The sequence below is a fragment of the Amphibalanus amphitrite genome, unplaced genomic scaffold (assembly GCF_019059575.1).
Source record: "Amphibalanus amphitrite isolate SeventyFive unplaced genomic scaffold, NRLGWU_Aamphi_draft 000715F_arrow, whole genome shotgun sequence".
In the NCBI taxonomy this organism is placed as follows: Eukaryota; Metazoa; Arthropoda; class Thecostraca; order Balanomorpha; family Balanidae; genus Amphibalanus; species Amphibalanus amphitrite.
Window position 1 is genome coordinate 36,454 of NW_024882209.1, and position 20,721 is coordinate 57,174.

The 20,721-nt window shown below is 46.7% G+C and overlaps 2 protein-coding genes across 3 annotated transcripts in view; one reads left to right on the forward strand and one right to left on the reverse strand.

The window, feature by feature from the left end:
* The first annotated feature begins 290 nt into the window (after window positions 1-290).
* LOC122365110 (lectin BRA-3-like) overlaps window positions 291-20,721 on the forward strand; it is a 28,974-nt gene continuing 8,543 nt past the window's right edge. The window contains exon 1 of one of the 2 annotated variants that reach the window (XM_043336056.1): window positions 291-551. In XM_043336056.1, the coding sequence (XP_043191991.1) occupies window positions 538-551 (14 nt within the window). In that variant the 5' untranslated portion in view covers window positions 291-537. Of the gene's footprint in view, window positions 552-19,601; window positions 19,798-20,721 lie in introns of those variants that run through there. The other variant, XR_006253677.1, reaches the window with a different exon arrangement.
* LOC122365109 lies at window positions 11,205-17,180 on the reverse strand. The gene is made up of 2 exons (XM_043336054.1): window positions 15,369-17,180; window positions 11,205-11,944 (listed from the first exon to the last, which is right to left on the reverse strand). The coding sequence occupies exons 1-2, from the start codon at window positions 17,027-17,029 to the stop codon at window positions 11,368-11,370; spliced, it is 2,238 nt and encodes a 745-aa protein (XP_043191989.1). The 5' UTR covers window positions 17,030-17,180; the 3' UTR covers window positions 11,205-11,367.

A 20,721-nucleotide genomic window follows, 5' to 3' on the forward strand; every position in this document is an offset into this window, starting at 1 on the left:
CTAGATATCGACCCGGGGAATCGCCTGGGACCATTATTTTCGTGATCGGAAGAGCCCCTGAGGCACTTTTGGCGCGCCCCGTCGTTTAAGGGACGATTAAGGGATAAGGGATACCTGCTAGGGCAAAATTAATGTCATATTCGTGCTCCCCGTCCCCGAATTGACCAGATATGACGTTTTCAAGTGATTCGGTACTCGACGCTGAATACGAATCCGAATCCGACGCCAACTTCACGCACATCCGAAAAATACGGATATTTTGCGCATTTTTACATGTCTGGCGCAGCTCCTATCAAGCATTATTTGTGCTTGTTTTAGGCTTAATTTACTTGATTCTTTTAAGTTTTGTATGTAGAATTAGAAATAATCATGGCACAAGCCATTATTTTACTTGTGTGCTGTAAAAGAAGCGTGATTAACTGTCAGAAAGCAAGAAAACAATTGAGGTCTTGGACAACATTGAAGCGCACATCTATATTGAAAGTCTTTTTGGTTTCAGAAAAAGGCTAAGACAGCTCATAATAGTCATAGATCATCATGATTGACCTCCAGTAAGTTGACAAAATGAAAATGCATGAAAGGATGTGCAGGATGGTGCCACACTTCAGAAAACATTGGTATGAAAGTGGGTGGTGCGGGATTGTGCATACATTTTGGTTAACACATTTGAAGCACTTGAATATTCCAGCACTTTATTTTCATGTTTTGCTTTTAGCTGCTCAGTTCTTCAAAGACAGGGGTCAGATCAGTACTAGGTGAATTGTGTAGTAGATGTGACCTGTGCTGTGCATTGCATTGCTTGACTGTCGAGTGCAACACAGGATCCATCAGTTCCATGTGTTTTATTCATATCAGAAGTTACATCTACTCACCACCAAACTTTGAGACACTATCAGTGCAATTTTCAAAATGCATAGAATAATCCACTCTCAATCACACCAGGTAAGATGTGAAGATGAAGTCCGAGTGGTACCTATGTGGTTTGGTAGGTTGGTTGACCTTGTAGATTGGTAGGAAGTAGTTTGGTATGATAGGTTGTAGGCATGTAGGTGTGTTTGAAGGATGGTAGGTTGAAAGTTAGGTTGGTAGGTAAGGTTAGGTATGATTCTACAAATTCCACAAAACTTGCCAGGTACCTACCTGCTTCCACCACCCGAGATTAACCAAACTTTCAGAGGCCTTCCCACCACTGAAGAATCTACTTCTTTGGAACAATTATCTAAGAACATTTAAATATTGGTGGGGGGGGGGGGGGGCAGATGGCAATGTCACTGAGTAAATTTGGCTGTGTGTCTTGTGTATATTTTGGCATGCAGCCAAGTTCCTGTCTCAACCAGCCTGCGTGCCCTGCCGTCTGGTGGCTGTTCGCTGAAGCATAAGTTATCTGAATCACTGCTAGGAAGTTTGCAGTACCTAGGTAGAGAACATTTTTGGGAGCATGTACTAAAGCAAAATAAATCAAGCATCATATCCAGTGTACTAAGCACTAAATGGCACTACCATGCTGTTCCAAGTGGCTATAGGGAGCGACTGGCTGGGAAGGCTATGTTGGTTGCCCTGGAATTGAACCCTGATTGTTGAATCTAAGAAATAAGGAAATTACCCCTCAACTAGAATGCTTCCGTTTTGAAGCATAGGACGTTCCTCTCAACACTTATGTAGGTACTTCATGAATCTGCCACAATGGCGCGAAATCAGGGGCAAAAAGTGGATTTCATTGTCATTAGACCTACCATTCAACATAAACATGTATTTTGATGTGTAAACTAAAAAATTTCATCTATAAAACATGCATATTCATGTCATTTTCTGCTAGATGCGCAAAAAATCCGTTTAGGCCTGACGTCCTAAACGGATATTTCCCATTAATTCATCGGATATTTCCGTTCCGCGTAATCGTCATTTTTGCGCGCCCAAACCAGTTTACATGAGTCGAAACTTGCGCACTTTTCGCTAAACGGAAATATCCGTTCTAAACGTCATTTTCGCTGACTCATGTAAACGGGGTAATTGTCGCGGAGGCGCGGAAGGAGAGAAGACTGAGCGGGCCGAGACTTGTATTGCAACTGTGGTTCTGATTCTGATTCGCCAGTGCGTCTGCGTTATATGCAAGGTGGTTGCACAATGAAGGACCGGTCCGCCGACCCGCCGGGTCGGTGGACGGTGCCGACACGTGGGGGAAAGTGACGGCTATTTCTATGTAACAAAGCTTGAACGTGTACTCTCTTTATCATGATATGGAAGAAGGGAATCGGTCCCACATTTTCCACTTTCAGCTTGCTTCGGATATGGGTTCTCAGGGTCTTGATGCTTTCCATTTCGGCTCCACTGACCGGCCCGAAGGCGGTCCAGCCCAGTGGGGTTTTCACCGCCACTGGATCACCGGGAGGCCCCTGGATGGTTTCCTCAGGTAGAAACAGGGACATGGTGTCGCCCGTCAGGCCGATAAGCATATCAATGCCGCCTTTCCTGGATACGGTCGGGAACGGGATCTTCTTCATATGATCCCAGCGATCTTTCATCAGGTTCCAGTCGATTTTTGTTGATGCGCTGGACAGATCTTTGATGACGAATGCGCTGAGCTTGGCCTTGTAGCCTTCATCCACTGAGCTGAGTTGAACCTGAGTTTTCTTCATCCTCACTTGTGAGCTTCCGTTCACCGTCTCCAGGTCCACATCTTCATCTTCTCCCTGCAGCTGTAGCTCATTCGCAGCGGCCTCCGTCAGGTAGCTGGCATCAGAACACGGGTCCAGAAGTGCACTCACAATGACTGATCTCCCATTCGCAGAGAGCTTCACTGGCACCGTCTGAAACGCCACTCGATAGGGGTTCGATTGAGCGTCTCCAGATGACTTCTTTGTGCGAAACGACTGCTTGGAACTTCTCTGTGTCTGGGTGGATGGGACGTATTCTGCACCAGCTACTTCAGCTTCGTGAGGTACCGACCGGCCTCCCATGGCTCCCTCACGGCCAGTAGTCGCGGGCTTGGCTGTAGCGTGCAGCAGTGTGTGGTGCGTGCCTTCACATGAATTCACCGAGCAGCCATTGAACTGCCGGCAGTTACGCCCCAGATGATGGCCAGACAGGCAGCGGAAACATATCCTGTTAGTTTTGCAGTAGTGGTAGCGACTGCTGACAGTCCACCGGGTGAAGTGCGGGCAGTTATCCAGACTGTGCGGCTCGTTGCAGTACAGACACGTTGCTCTTCGTTCAGGCTGTCCGACGGTTTCCGTGCTGAAAACTCTTCTCGGCTTCTTCGGTACGGTCTCCGCCTTGCTTCTGCCTTCAGGTCTCTGCTGACCGGCCAAGCTTATCTCCTGCGCCTCCCGCTCACATACAGCTTCATCTGCCAGCCAGTCAGCGAACAGAATCAAACTGTACGTCCTGTTCCCATCCTGTTGCCACCGCTTGTAGGTTTTCAAATATGATGCCGGCAGCTTCTCCTTGACCAAAATGTAGTATGCTGACATTTCGGTCAGATCCGCCACACATCCACTGTCTTCCAAATTGGTCACTAGGTTCTGGACGCAGTCAGCAAGATCATCCAAGTCTTTGCAGTTTCCGGCTCGTACCGGCTTCATCGCTCGGATCTCTTCAAGTTGACGTCTGATCCGTCTTCCCGTTCCGCCGTATTTGCGCTCCAGCTCGCTTCTGGCCTTTGTATACCCGGCTGCCGTGGGATTGTATCGGCTGACGAGCTTCAGCGGGTCACCGCCGAGACAGGCTTTGAGCTGTATCATCTTGAATTTTTCCGGGATGTCCTCGTCTCCCACAAATGCGTCGAATGTTATCTTCCAATTTTCATAGCCCTCTCCAGAGAACACCGGCAGTTGAGGACTTCTTAGACCATGGGTGGTCCAGTCCATCTGTGTTCTTCTCACTCCTTTGTTTGCTTGGGTTCCGCACGTGCTCGCATCAGTTGAACTTGGTGCGTTTGCAGGCTGCCGGTTAATCTTCTCGCGAATGGCTTTATTGGTCAACCGAATGGTTTCTCGCGATTCTTTCTCAACCTGCTCCAGTTCCTGCCAAAGTTCTTCCTTTTCGCCTTGATCACTTACTTCTTCACAAAGTGATTCCGTCAGTCCATGCATATGCTCGATCAAATCCTCTAGTGATTCGATGGCATCGGTTGAGTTTCCAGTTGTGATCTCACCGCTCTCTACAAGTGAAGTGAGTCGTCTTTGTGTTCGGTGAAATTCACGCATAGTCTTGCTAATGTCCCTTTTCAGAGGCATCGTTGAATCTGATTTATCTGAACTTTCCGAGTTATCTTGATCGGCAGCTTCTGTATTGTCAGCTCTCCTTTTCTTCTTCCCTGCCATCTTGTCAAAGAGTACACTTAATTAATGCTTAACAGATACTTACATTACTCAAAGCCAATTCAAGACACCAATTACCTACGTTACTTCACATTACTTTACTCTTTAAATTTGCACAAGGCGTTCAAAGATTTCTTAATCACCGGCGAATCCGGGTCAATACGGCTCCAGATGTTGATGATAGTGTTCTCGCGTTTTGTTCTTGTTTCTTAATAGCTTAATTAAACTTAACTTTATATTCACAAACTGTTTTCACATTTCTCTAGTTTCTGTATTTCCTCTTTCTAGACATCCAAAACACTCTATTTCAGCACAATTTTTTTTAGTTCCTCGCGCATGGAGGCACACGCTATTTCTGCTGTTTTACTTTCGAGAGTAACACCAGAGTATTATCCGGGATCCTCCGGAACAGGGGCTCACAATTCGTATGGTGCTGTGGCTCTCAAACCAACACAGAACAGTGAAACGCACAGGCTTACCTTCCATATAAGGCGAACGGCTGATTCTGGCGCCGGGGCTTCATTCATGCTAAAGCGCCCAATCACAGCGCCGCATTTCAGTTAGTGCCGGGCGCAAAAGCTACTATGCTCCGCCCCTCCATCACGTGACCCTGCCCTCACGTGGCCTCAGTCACGTGGTGTTTCCACTTCTTGGCGCATGGCGGCGCTAGTCTCGCAAGGGCGGTGGTAGCTTGCTCCCCCGCCGTCCGGGGGTGATGGGTAGTAAGTGCTGGTGACTGTACATACACCGTTGTACAATTAGAGACAGGCAGATGTCCGAATGAAACGAGATATACACATTATACGCATCAGACAGTATGTAATACATTGTAGTACGTTATAGATACCTATACCTATTAGTTATTACCTACGTACCTCCAACATTAATGCACAACACTTAGCTTAGAGGCGGCCGCGAGTGACATACAAAAATATAAACGTAACATACGAGTATTGCACATCGGTTCAGGTTATTCGTATCGTGTACAGTCTGTCTTGAAAGTACCGCAGCATGGCAGGGTGGCGCTGGTGGGCCGGCGCAGCGGAGGGCGGTCAGGTTTGAGGGCCACTGGATCGCCTGACCCTTGGGGGAAGGGAGGGGAGGGAGGGAGGGAGGAGAGGGGTGGGCGCGAGTGAGCGGGCTCTCGGTGCTGCCAGTGCGGCAGACAAGGCGCTGTTTTATGAATACGATATACAGAGACACCAGCTAAGCGTAGTAATTCTCTTCCTGACATGAAAGTTTTGATAAATGGAAAGTGAAGCTTCCCTTTCGAGCCTCGCCAGACATTTACGTGTTACACTTGTAATCCGGCCAGAGGACAGCGGATGCGGCCTCCGTCGTTTCGCTCAGATTAAGCTAGGGCTTCCAGAAAGTTGTGTGCGTGGTTACGAGACACACATTGACAGTATTGGCTGCTTTATAGCGTCTACTGATGGAAATGGTCCGTAGGAACCCGCCTTACAGCCGTTCGGCTCCTGATCGGATAAGTGAAATGATCAGGTCGGCCCTGATCATTTCACCTGCTGGGACCTGATGTTTAAATCACAAAATGCCTGGAAACGCGTAGATGATATGCGCTGACATGCGCGGAGTCGGCATTTTGGCCTGACATGGTGTCGAGAAGGAAGTTACGGGTCAAAGGCCATTGGGTTCAGGGTCATTTTCAGGAAAGATATAACATTGATAAATTCGAGGATATTGAAAGTTTTGTCGTGGTCGGTCGGTCGGTCGTATTTTACGCGAGTTATTCGTGAAAAAGCCGTGAGGAACCTCCTCCTGTAAGTGTGAAGGTTAAGATCTCAGGTCAACCGGTGACCTCTCGAGCATTCTTTAGTGCCGGCGAGCATCATAACTTTTCCTGAGGCTAGGACACTATAATGTAGGTAACCTAAGTGACCCGACCTTAAAAGATCTGGGTCTGATTCTTTCCGCCATCAAAGTGTTTAAAAAAGATGCAATGTCAGGTATGTGTGGAGGGACGTTGCAGCCCCCCCCCCCCCCCCACGCAGCAGTGTGCAGAGAGCCTGCTTTGTGAAGCAGTAAATCTAGCCAGCTACTTTGAAGCCGAAAATATAAAGAAGATGAGGGTTCTGAGTCGCGACGGCGCTGTTACGACTGCAACTCCAAATCTGACTTCGGCTGGTGATCGGCTCCGACTCCGACTCTGACTCCGGACCAGTGCACTGCCATAAGCATAAACGTATCACTTGCAGGCACAGGGATTGACGTAACTCTTCCGGACTGCTTTGGTAGCTATTTTGGACTCTGCAACATTTGTTGGAGTCCGCTAAAATTTTCAGCATCTTATGGAGAGAGAGAGAGAGAGAGAGAGAGAGAGAGAGAGAGAGAGAGAGAGAGAGAGAGAGAGAGAGAGAGAGAGAGAGAGGGAGAGGGAGAGGGAGAGGGAGAGGGAGAGGGAGAGAGGAGAGAGAGAGAGAGAGAGAGAGAGAGAGAGAGAGAGAGAGAGAGAGAGAGAGAGAGAGGAGTTTTGATAGAATAAAATTAAATATATAAATATATTAATAAAATTAAACGAATAAAATTCACACCATACAGCCTTGTATGATCTCAACTCTCATCTTGAGCTGAACAGTGAACAGTGAGCACTCAGGAACTGAAATATTAATATGCCGCTAGCTGTTCATACCCATAATCTCAGTGACCTTCCGCACAAATACGCATACTCCGTGTTTGGTATACCTACGATTATCAATCCTCTAACTGGAAGTAGGCGCTACGAACAAGTGCTTGGCCAGTCGATCGTAAAATGAAAATATTTGCCTATAACTTTTATGTATAGGAAGTAAGGAGTAGGTATAATGTGTTAGTTATTTTGTGATGTTTTTTTATGTAGCAGCCATTTGCCTTCTAGTGTTTTTTTTGCATGATAATGATTATACTTCTAATAAGATGGAATAGTAATCTTTGGCACATAACTAAAGAAAGACAAAAACACCCAAGTGTAGGATTTGCTTTGGCTTCCATGAGCAAAAGGTTTAGTTACCATTCCATCTTACTTCCATTGGCTTTCGTTTAAATACTATTGTGTTTCAATCTCAACAAGGGTGGTGAGAATGGGAGTTTTTTTTTTTACTTTTTATCTCGCATAAATAAATACGAAACAAATTACTTTATCCTAAGTTACTGGATTAATCGATCATCAGATTTAAACCCATAGTGAATCTGAGATTTTCGACAAACTACTGCGTTGACATTGTTCTGTGTTGTTATTCACATTGTTATTTCAGTTTTATTACATTTATTCTGCTCCGTTCCATGATCGTAAATTATTGTTCATTTGTTCAATATATGTCATGTTCTGATAGCAATGCAAGTAGTCGCGCTCAGCCTTTAGATTGGCTTCGTCTGTCTTTTCGTCGAGAATAAAACGGTTCCAAGGGTGATCCGGCCACCGAGGGATCGGCCGGGCCGGTCAAGTTCTCCACTCGTGCTCGCAGACGGCCCGTGCCCCCGGGCGACAGGCGCCGCAGCGGGGTGGAAAGAGTAAGGGAGAGCGGCACCCCACGCGACCTGCCCGGTCACTCTCTCCTGGCTCACTGCCGTCACGTGCTCTGAGGCTCTCAAACCACCGAGCTCCCGACCTTTAGTTCGCCGGGCCGCCGCAGCCCATGCTGCGGTACTTTCAAGACAGACTGTACATGTGATCGAGTTCGTATCTCAAATTAACAACGAGTGTTGCACATCAGTAATCAGTAAATTCGCTATCGTAAAATTCGTAGTTATTCGTTGCTATTCGTTGCTAATCGTTGCTATTCGTTACTATTCGTTGCTATTCGCTGTATTCGCTGTATTCGTAAAACTGAATCGTGTGGACCACACTGTATAGAATATGATACATTGATAAGAAGCAGAGTGATAAGTGTAGTTCGGCGCCAGGGGGACCTAGAGAATAGGCCAAGAAGACTGATTATAGTTCAGTTGGGGTCGTTTCTTCTGTATTAATGGAGACTCTGTTATCTTCCTGTCTGGATGATCCCTTGAACGATATAGAATACGAAGTTTTAGACGCGCTGCCTCTATCCTCTGAGTGGTGGTGTACCCTGAAATGATCACCCATCGGAGTGTCTTGGGTTTGATTTTGGGGATCTCTGAGGTGCTCATTGAAACGCAAACGCACAGGACGCTTCGTCTCTCCTATGTACTTGCTGTCATGTATCGGGGTTACATGAGCACAGTAAATACGTATTTAGCCGCTAATTCGAATTAGGAACGCATTACCGACTCATGTAGCCACCTGCTAGTACGAATCGGTGATCCGATCCGCGGTTACATGAGCAAAGCAAATACGTATCACGATCGGATTCACCGCTAATGCGAATCAGGAGCGTACTACCGACTCATGTATCCACCTGCTAATACGAATCGGCGGTCCGAACAAAATCCGCTGGGAAACAGGCTTAGAAGCGAATAGGACCAAGATACGTATTACAGGAACTATTTCTTCGCAAAAAGAAACATTAAAATGCAAAATAATAGGTATTTTTTCATTTTCTTCTTTTGAAATAATATTTAAAAAAATATGTCGGTATTTTGTCAAGTTTTCAACGATAAATATAGTGAAAACCAAATAGTAAATATCCACATAATTTCAGTTGAAACATTTTTCTGACAGCACTACAGACGAATCAAGAGAGGCAATTGCCCAATGAGTCAAAGCAAGACAACTTTATGTTCAACTTTTTTTTGTTAAGTTAATTGAGAATGTTTTGAGCAGATGAAATGCAAAAAAGACATAAGATAATAAATTTTTAATTTAGTCACCTCTATTGCTACGGAAGTGCGCCACATTTGTATGCTATTCCGTTTGTAATGCGCATCGGGCCGAGAGCCAAACTAGATCCGTTTGACGTCACTGATACGAATTTGCTCATGTAGTCGGTGCACTGAATGCGTTCTTGGGGAGCTGATGCGAATTAGCGTAGTGCGTATTTGGAACGGATAGCTCATGTAACCGAAACGTCTGAGGCACACGATTCGGGCCGTATTTCACAAGAACTATTCTTTGCTGACTGGAAGCGTCAAAATGCAAAATACTAAGCATTTTTTTTTTTATTGGCTGCCTCGTAGTAAATAGCAAAAAAAATGTTGGTATTTTGGTTTAGTCTTTGCATGTGAAATAAAATGAATGAAATATTTTGATAGATAATTTTTTCTGACCACCCTGCTGTCGCTGCATGGCGAATCAGTGCCCACTGACTTAAAACAAGAAAACTTTGTTTTCATTTTTTGATTTCATGTTAATTTTAATTTTTTGAGCCTATCAAATGATATTAGTATTTAAAATTTAGCTCAGTCGTCCCGGTAAATGCCGCAACTGCGCCATGACTGTACGCTAATCCTATTCCGTTTGTGATGCGAATTACCGGCCGTCGAGGAGTCAGCCCGGGTGAGCCAAACAAGATCCGTTTGACGTAGATAAAACGAATTAGTCTCATGTAACCGGTGCCGTAGATCCGTTTGTGGGGAGCTGATGCGCATTAGCGTAGTGCGTATTTGGAACGGATCGCTCATGTAACCCCGGTAATGGACATTTTCATGACAGATCTCACACACGGACGTATAAATAAACTGGACTGACGATCCCAGTGGACCTCCTATGGAAGATAGTGAAGCCGACAAGGCGCCATTTTACGTTGCCAAAAACCCGTGCTCTGAAAGGTCATCGAACCATTACAATTGGAATTGCGTCTAAACGGATGATCGGATCGAGATGCTGGTGGTACCGTTCGATGGGTAATGCCTTGAGGCAGGGGATGATGCATGTCGCAGGTCATTCGGTGTCACGTGGCGCGTGCCACGTGCCGACAAAGTCGGGAAGGGCAAAAACCTTTAAGCGACGCTCCAAATTAAACGGTGGGGGGCACAGGTGCCAAATTCACAGGTCACATGTCCCGGTGTTTGATCATTAACATGTGGCATGCTCGGCAGCAGGGGGTGCGGAATGCACGCGCCAGGGGCGAAAAACATGTTTTGAGGATGCATCCTCCGATTCCGGAAAACCTTGTCCTAGGCACACCAAATTTGGCACACTGACACTACTGGACGAGCGCTTTAAGGCGCTGTGCAAATAGATGTGCTGGGGTACACGGTGCACGTGCTGTGCACGTGCAAACCTTTTGATGTTGCACTCTGTGTCACATATACGGGCAGAGCGGGTAGCGCTAGCAAGCTCAAAGTGCCAAATTTACACAGGCCACCCAGAATGCATTCCAGCATAGTTATTGAGCATATCTATCACCTGGTGGACCCCAAAGGTGCGCTCTGCACGTGCAAAAAATTATCCGCGCCGGGCGGTGGGGATGCTTGGACACCCCATGTAGGTTTATGTAAATATCTCGAAAACGGCGTTGTGGAGCGCCGCCGTTTTTAGCACACCCTTTCATGAATCTTTTTCACACATGCTGCATAACTTTCAGACCCAGGTCACTCAAGGCTAGGTCACCAGGTTACGTCCAAGTGGCCTTACCTTAGGAAAAGTTATAATGCCTGTCATAGCTACACAGACTGAACAATCGGTCTAAAACGTTGGCGGCGATTACTAAGAGCACCATATAGGTATACGTAAAGTATCTTATCCATAGTGAAGTATCAATTATCCATAGTAAAGTAGCTTATCCATAGTAGGTGTCAACCACCACTGATGGCGTCGTAACATGACAGGCATTATATACAGGCATTACGGACAGGCATTATATATAATGCCTGTTCGGATAGTCTTAATGGTTATTTCCTCGCGTTGTGTTACGCTTAGCTTTGTAACTTAATGCTTTATTTATCTTAACTTCGCTTAACTTTTAAAACAACTTAATGGCCTCGTTCTCATTTTTCTATATATTTTCTTCACCCTCGTTCTCTCGTCTTCCCCGACCTCAATACGATAATCATCACAAAACATATGTGCACGCGACATGTGTGATAAAAGAACCTCTGTAACACCCCCCTCGACTTTGAATTGACACGAATTCAACCAATTCTACATAGAGGTATCACTTTCACATTTCCACTACTTTGACTACTGGCTACTACTTCACTGGAGCACATCGATGTGAATCAGCTTCACGACTGGTCTCGTCACGACCTTATTGTGCAGTTTCACTGTAGCCACACGCACGTGGCCATCTTTCCCCGGTAACACTTCCTCGATTCGCCCCAGTGGCCACTGACTCCTCGGGGTATTTGCGTCGATCACCAGGACCAAATCGCCTGATTTCAAGTCGGTCTGAGGCTTCAACCACTTTGACTTCGCCTGGAGAGCTGGTACATATTCTCGAAGCCAACGCTTCCAAAACTCTATGGATAGTTGCTGGAGCCGTTTCCAGCGCTGCCGAAGAGTTGTAGCGTCATCCTGTGATGCCGGTGAGGTCTCGATGCTAGCCGTCCCCAAGATGAAGTCTGCTGGCGTCAGTGGCTTCTCATCGTTGGCGTCAGCTGAGACGACTGTGATTGGTCTGGTGTTCAGCAGTGCCTCGTCTCGGCAGAAGGCAGTTTGAAGCTCCTCATCGGTAAGATCGGCCCTCTCGAGTGTTCTTTTCAGAGCCCGCTTGGCGCACTTGATCATTGCCTCGCACGCGCCGTTGAAGTGGGGAGCTCCTGGTGGGGTGAATTGCCACCTGATACAATGCTTTGACAGCTCTTCCTGCACTTTGCTTGAGTCAATGCTTCTTACCAAGCACTTCAGTTCCTTCGTGGCTCCGACAAAGTTCCTGCCGTTATCGGATGTGATCTCAGACGGTTTGCCTCTTCTGGATACAAATCTCATGAGAGCTCTGATGAAGCTGTCCGTGTCTAGCCCATAGGCCATCTCGAGATGAACAACTCTTGTTTGTAGACAGCTGAACAGGCACAAGTATCGTTTCTGTCGTGTCTTGCCTCTTCCTTGTCTGGTTTCGAATGGACCTGCATAGTCTACTGCGCATTTGTCAAACGCTCGAAACGATGGACAAACTTGACTGCCGATCTTAGGAGCCATCAGCTGTGCTTCCGGTTTCTTGCGGCCCTTTTGACAGACGATGCAGTTTCTCACCACTGACTTGATGAGTTGACGGGCTCCTGGTATCCAGATGTGACGTCTGACTTCGGACAGAGTGTGCTCCGTCCCCATTGCATGGTCTGCGTCCTCATGGTGCTGTCGAATGATCAGCTTGCTGATGTGATGTCTCCTTGGTAAGATAGCCGGATGCTTTGAATCAAACGCCAACTCAGACTTCTGAAGCCGGCCTCCGACTCGCAAAATTCCATCTTCATCCAGGAAAGGGGTAAGTTGTTTGATCGAGCTCTGCTTACGTGACTTCTTGCTTGAGATTCCCCCTGTTACTTCGCTCTCTCTTCGTAGTTCTTTGATTTCAGAACCGTACGCCTCCTCTTGTACTTGACGTATCCAGAACTTCTCGGCTCTCAGCAGTTCGTCTGGGTCTAGCTCTACTCTCTGAGCTTCTTGGACTTCATGTTCTTCACTTGCTGGTTCTACTCTACACCTCACCGCCTGGATGAATCGCCACACCCAAGCGGTTACACGCACTAGTCTGCGCCATGTAGAGAAGTTCTCTGGTCGAAGACGGAATTCGTCTGGCATGTCTGGAACAGAAGTTGCCAGCACTGTTTTCTGAGGTGCTTGTTTCTTGAACTCCGTTTGATCATGCTCTTCTTTGTTGAACTCTTTCTTCAGAGGCCACTGATCTTTTCCTTTCAACAGGTAGGCCGGCCCATGCCACCAAAGTTCATTGACGCGCAGCTGCTCTATCGTCAGACCTCTCGTTGGCAGGTCGGCTGGGTTTTCGACACCAGGTACGTGTTGCCACTGGTCAGGCTTGGTCATCTCTCTGATCTCAGAGATACGATGGGCCACGAATGCTTGGAAGCGGCGAACTTCATTTCGGAGCCAACACAAGACGTCCATGGAGTCGGACCAGAAGTGAACGTCATCAACTGGTATCTTGAGGACTTCACAAACTTTCTTCACAAGACGTACTCCGAGAAGTGCCCCCATCAGTTCCAAGCGTGGAATGGTGTGCTGCTTTGCCCGTGGTGTGACTCTAGCACGTGAAAGAACTAGATGTGAGGAGCGCTCGCCACCATACTCAGACACTACGTAAATTGCTGCTGCGTAAGCCTGTTCTGATGCGTCGCAAAAGACGTGTATTTCTTGCTTTGGTGTTCCTTCATATGGATGCAGGCATCTTGGGACTGAAAGACTGCCGAGGTCACCGAGCTCAGAGAGCCACTCTTTCCACTTGCCTTCTAGGTCTTCTGTTAGTGGATCATCCCAGTCCACGCCTGCGGCCCATGTGTCTTGGAACAGCATCTTCGATCGTACTACAAATGGTGAGAACAAGCAGAGAGGGTCGAAGACTGCTGCCATCTCCTTCAAGCAGCTTCTCTTGGTGAGAATCTCAGTCGAGCGTTGTCTTGAAGAATCGACGGACAAGCGGTCTTCTTTTGTCGACCAGACAACGCCCAGCGTTTTGGTGGAGGCTGAACTCCTTTCTTCAATGATATGTTCAGCTTCATTCGCACGGTCTTCTTCAGGAATGGTGCTCATCACCTCTTCACGGTTTGACATCCACTTTCTTATCTTCATTCCAGCTTCTTGCAGTACCCTAGCTACTTGTCTTCTTGCCTCCGCGGCTACTGTGCTGGATTCATAGGAGGCAATGCAGTCATCCATGTAGAACATGCTGGTGAGGGCCTCAGCTCCAAGTGGATATTCGTCCGCCCGTCTTAGAGCGTGCTCCCTTAACACGTACTGAGCAACAAAAGGAGCGGCAGCGTTTCCGAATATCCAGCGATTTGCTTCATATATTGTTGGGTTTTCATCTGTTCTCATGTTTCTCCAGAGTATTCTGTGATATCGTCTGTCTTCCGGCGCCAGCTCCACCTGGAGAAACATTTCAGATACGTCTCCGATCAAGGCGACTGGATGTCGACGAAATCCGACGAGTGTCTCCGTCAGGTCACTGTAGAGAGATGGACCGGGGAGCAGTTGTGAGTTCAGGCTGATGTCTCCACACTTGGCAGCTGCGTCGTAAACGACTCTGACCTTCGTCGTCGATCTGTCGTTTCTAACGACTGGGAAGTGTGGTAGATACCACACTTTACTTTCGAGTTGTCCGTGCTCCTCGTCTGTGATTGCTGTTAGATATCCTTTGTGGACGTACTGTTCAATTACATCATTGTACTTCTTTGGAAGATCTTCGTCGTACCGCCTTAAAAGAGATCGTTCTGTATTCACGAGTCGACTCATCGCCATGCCGTAGTTGTTCTCGAGTGACGGTTCTTCATTGCGCCATGGCACTGCTGCTTCGTACCGACTACCCGTGTACTTCAGAGACTTCTTAACCTTCTCAACTGCAGTCTGTTCTTCACGTGAGAGAAGATGCTCTTCGCTTGACTTCACCTGCATCAGTTCCAAGTCAGTCATTGACTGCATGATCTGGACCTCATCTTCAAACACTCTTTTCTTCACATGTGTTCGCAGGGTTTTTGCAAAGTTTGACATGTTTTTTCAGGCATGACACATCTTCACTGGTGTTTTCAGCTGCTCTTTCGATACAGCCGAACGCTGTCCAACCGAGCGGTGTGAGCACTGCCACTGGCTCTCCGGTCGTGCCAAGAACAGTATCCAGTGGCACGAAGAGGGGCATCGTATTGGCGCTGATTCCTATCAGCAGATCGACCCCACGACTTCTTGACATCTCCGGGAATTGGATGTGTCGCAGATGCGCCCACTTCTTCTTAGCGTCGTTCCAGTTTATGCCCACAGATGCTCCGTCTAAACTGGGTATGACGAACACGTTCAGAGCGGCTTCATAACTGCTGTGCAGGCTGGATAACTTCACAGAACCTGCTTTCATAGTGACGTCTTGTGTGCCGGTCACCGTTCCCAGCTCAAACTTTTGGCTCGTTCCATTGAATTCGATCTCGGATGCAGCTGCTTTACTGATGAATGATGCGTCAGAACATGGGTCCAGTAGCGCGTTGAGGGTAACCGAACGGCCGTTGTGGTGCACGCGCACTGGAACTGTCTGGAATGCGGTCGCTCCTTTTCCTGGTGGTGATCTGGAGGCTGCCGTATTGTAGCTTATTCCGGAGCTTTGTGTGTTCCCGCTACTGCTACTGCTGGTGGTGTTTGGCGTGTTGCGCGATGGCTGACATCCACTGCTGTGAGCTCCTTCTTGGCGGTATTGTGACCAGCTCAACTGTCCGCTCTGTTCTAGTTGACCTTGCTGTGGTAGATGGCTCGTAGTCTGACGGTTCTGACTTGTGTTCTCCGTCTGTCGGTGCTGCTCTTTCAGCCGTCCTCTCTGTTCCAGTTGCTTATCTTGTCGCAGACTGGCATGCAGTAAGGTGTGGTGGCTTCCTCCACACCCCTCTAACTGACATCCAGGAAACCGGTGGCATCTTATTCCACGATGTTGTCCGGCGAGACATCTAAAACAGATTCTTGTCTGCTTACAGAACTCGTATCTTTTGCCCACTGTCCAGCTCTGAAAAACAGCACAGCTCTCCAAGGCGTGATCAGCTTGACAAACCATGCAGTTTGTATCTGACGGCGGACTGAAGGACTGCCGCACTGCTGGCTGATGTTGATTCTGGGTCTTCACTCGGAATGTCTTCCTTTGCTGATGTCGAGTGTTTGGCATGCTGCTCGTGGTTTGTGTCATTTGCTTTGCTCTTTTCTCGAATAGCGCTTCATCTGTCAGCCACTCGGCGAATGACTCGAAGTTGTCTTCTCTGTGCTCAGTGCTTAGCCATCTGTTGTAGTTCTTCACGTAGAAATGATGGAGCTTCTCTACAACAAGTAAGTAGTATGCAGACGTGTTTGTGAGATCTGACACGCATCCACTTTCCTTTAAGTTTGTCACTAAACTTGTCACTCTGTCAGAGAATTCTTCTAGCCGCTTGGTTTCATCCACTTGAATCGGCCGCGTGCGTCTTATTGAATCAAGCTCGTTTCGGATTTTGAACATTTTTCCACCGTATTTCTTGTCTAACTCTTCTTTCGCCTTTGCATATCCCGTTTCTGTGGGTCTGTACCTTTCTACAATTCTCAGAGGCTCTCCCGCGAGATAGTTTTTCATGTAAATCATCTTGAACTTAGCCGGTATTTTCTCGCTGTCGACGAATGCATTAAACATCTCCGACCAGTCACTAAACTGCATCTGATCCCCACTGAAGACTGGCAGCTCAGGCTTTTTCAAACCAGGAATCGTGCACGCTTCTACTTTCTCAACTTCTTTCACTGAACCACTGGAGCTGTGCGAATCTGAACGATCTGTGTTCTCTGATATCTTTTGGCGAATGTATTTATTTGCTAGCGAGACCGAATCAGCGATGTCATTCTCTAGAGCTTCATAATTCTTCCACAGAGGTCCTGATCGCACAGATGAGCCGTCTTCTGAGTTATCTTCATCTTGCATAGTTTCTACTATGTCCAACAACTGTGTCGTTAGCTCTCCCAGCTTGGCAATCAGTGCTTGTATGACTGAGATTGATGCGTTTCCCTCTATGAGCATAGCATGTAATTCACACTCGTCGTTACGTATCTGCGTCACTAACTTTTGCTTTCGCCTATACAAACTATGAGGCACACTGGCTTCCATCATTGATTCCTCAGGGTTTACAGAAGTGTTGCTGGTATTGTTCATTTCTTCACCTCCGGTCTTCTTACTTCTCTGTCTTTTTCCCGGCATTGCTTCATCCGTGTTCACTGGCACCAAATGTTCGGATAGTCTTAATGGTTATTTCCTCGCGTTGTGTTACGCTTAGCTTTGTAACTTAATGCTTTATTTATCTTAACTTCGCTTAACTTTCTTAAAACAACTTAATGGCCTCGTTCTCATTTTTCTATATATTTTCTTCACCCTCGTTCTCTCGTCTTCCCCGACCTCAATACGATAATCATCACAAAACATATGTGCACGCGACATGTGTGATAAAAGAACCTCTGTAACAATGCCTATGACAGGCATTATAACTTTTCCTAAGGTAAGGCCACTTGGACGTAACCTGGTGACCTAGCCTTGAGTGACCTGGGTCTGAAAGTTATGCAGCATGTGTGAAAAAGATTGGACGCCATTTAATTGCGTCCCAGAAAAGCTATTTCTGGCACCTAAAAGCTGACTCGCCCCAAAATTGGTCCTCAGCACCTATTTGGTGGATACCAGCATCAATAATGGAAAATGACCTTAATTAGCTGTTTCTGGCACCTATTCATCGGTACGCCTTACTCTTTTTCTGAATCTGGCACCTAAATGCTGAGCGTAGCACCAATCTAGTAGAAAAATGAACTACTGGCTGGTAGAATCATGTTGTTCTGGTATAATGACCCCTGGAGTCTAGCCCTTGGTCTAGCCTAAAGGTTGCCAGTGCAGCTACACTCTAAGACAGCCCCGTAGTGATCTCAGCATTGTATATGACGTTTAAGTAAGCAAATAATATTGATTTGTTTGAAAAAAAAACAATGTCATTTAAATATTTAAAAGTATTTATTTGTAATGCTTGAAGGGAAACATTTTTGTGAGTAATTGTCTCGATTTTGACCATTAAAACGGGTATTGTATTTTTTGACGTCATCAAATAGCTCCAAAAAAGAAATGTAATGTTTTCATTCCGTTCAAGGCCGCTGAAGAAACGCGGGATCTTGCGTGGGACATTGTCCGTTGTTTGCCGCGCAGAGTTGTGCCGTGGTTGTCCCTTTTTCATCCGTTTCTTACTTATGTCATATGTGTGCATGAAGCTTTGATTTTGTTTTTGGTTATTGTGTGGCCGGTCAGTCAAACGCCCCTGTAGAAACCGGATGCTGCGTTTGATCGAGATGGAGTCAGACGATGATTGCAGAAAGCTAATAATATTGAAAAGAGGGCCGGTTGCGTGGCATGTCTGTTCAGAGTTGACATTTTGCTTTACTCCAGTTTATGACCTGAGACTTGAGAGCCTGGCTGGAAGTGACGGATCCAAACTTTTCACGTTAAAATGGCTGAGGGTGCAGTAATCTCTAGTCTCTACATAGCGGGCTGGTATAGGAGCGTCTTGCTATGCTGCACCATAGCTGGCTAGTGATTCTCTTTTGGCTAGAAATGGCATTAATCATTATCTCCACTGGCGAAAATGGCACTTGACATCACCGAATGCAACGTTCATGTTGTTAGGATACATAAAATCAGGAAGATTACGCGAATTAGGTAGGCAAACGTGGAATAAAATAGGTGCTGGATGTTTTGGTTTTGGTGCTGAATCAGCAAACAGCAAAAACGGAGTTCAACTAGACGATCTGGCAACTTAAGGCTGTGTGGAAGCAATTAGGTGCCAGATTCAGATATTAGGGTCTAATAAGCATTTTGGGGCTGATCAGCAATTAGATGCCAGAAACAGCTTTTTAGGGACCAGAAACAAATATTCCCCAAAAAGATTCATGAAAGGGTGTGCTAAAAACGGCGGCGCTCCACAACGCCGTTTTCGAGATATTTACATAAACCTACATGGGGTGTCCAAGCATCCCCACCGCCCGGCGCGGATAATTTTTTGCACGTGCAGAGCGCACCTTTGGGGTCCACCAGGAGATAGATATGCTCAATAACTATGCTGGAATGCATTCTGGGTGGCCTGTGTAAATTTGGCACTTTGAGCTTGCTAGCGCTACCCGCTCTGCCCGTATATGTGTCACAGAGTGCAACATCAAAAGGTTTGCACGTGCACAGCACGTGCACCGTGTACCCCAGCACATCTATTTGCACAGCGCCTTAAAGCGCTCGTCCAGTAGTGTCAGTGTGCCAATTGTGGTGTGCCTAGGACAAGGTTTTCCGGAATCGGAGGATGCATCCTCAAAACATGTTTTTCGCCCCTGGCGCGTGCATTCCGCACCCCCTGCTGCCAAGCATGCCATATGTTAATGATCAAACACCGGGACATGTGACCTGTGAATTTGGCACCTGTGCCCCCCACCGTTTAATTTGGAGCGTCGCTTAAAGGTTTTTGCCCTTCCCGACTTTGTCGGCACGTGGCACGCGCCACGTGACACCGAATGACCTGTGACATGCATCATCCCCTGCCTCAAGGCATTACCCATCGAACGGTACCACCAGCATCTCGATCCGATCATCCGTTTAGACGCAATTCCAAGTGTAATGGTTCGATGACCTTTCAGAGCAGGGGTTTTTGGCAACGTAAAATGGCGCCTTGTCGGCTTCACCTGAATGGAGGTGGTTGCGGGTCTAGTTTACTTATACGTCCGTGATCTCACACGACAGTTCGTACACAACATTTGTCTGTGTGCAGTCACCCGTAAAGCCAGACTTGCACGAATGGCACCTTTGACCACCCGGACATGTCGGCTTCACTAGCGTTGAACGTACTAGTTTGTCTCTGAGTTTGTTCTGGTTTTTCCACGCAATCTTTACGTTAAGTCCGGAATTCCTTACTTTACTTTTAATTTTACACAGAAGTTCCTCTTCTACATATGGTAAGCATAAAAAGCCATCATAGTGTGCCTGCCTGTTACCGTCCCGTCGACTAGCTGGCACTCGTTTGTTCCGAATCTCCCTTAGAAGCCTGTCTAAGAGCTTTCTAGGATAACCATTCTCCATCAGTAACTACGGATTTTGTCGATGCTACGTCCCTCTTTCACAGAATTGGATGAGTTCATGATAGCTCGACTTAGTTGGTTTCTGGCAACCCCATGTTTGGTTGATGTAGGATGAGCAGACTCGTAGTGTAAAATGATCCCCGAATTTTTTACATTTCGACTTTTTTACATTTCTTAATTCGAGGAAAAGGTCATAACAAATATTATACTTTATTATAACAAGATGTTCCTCGCCAGAGCACTAAACAACATAACCTCAAAAATCAATTTATTATATTCAAGTCTAATACTCACCAAACACTAGCAGTGAATTATTTTTGCGTATCTTTGGTTCGTTTCTCGCTGAATAATAAAACACTGCCAGTCAGTTGACTGATGTGCGCGGCTGTGATGCCAGTCGCTCGTCCGAGGCCTGGCTTATCTCCTTAGGAGGGCTCGGTGGAGGGGGAGGGTTGGGGGTGGGAACAAAACAGCCACTGATCAGTCTTCTACTAGAGAGGATGTGAACCAACAGGTGATGGCCGCTTATCAACGGACCGCACCTCATCCTGGTGCGCAAATTCGGCTGCAGGTGAATTTGAATCCATGTTGTATTACATGTTGAGTTCATGTTGAATGCATGAATTTAGTACCTGCAGATTGAATAAACGAAGGCATTCTGGGACACTGAATAACATTAGGTCATATTGGGCGACGAACGTGTGGACATGAAAGGGCAAAATAAGATCCTAGCTGGCATTTGAGGACCATCCACCTAGCGGGTCTATACTGGCGTAGTTACCATTTACCAAGCTTGAGCGC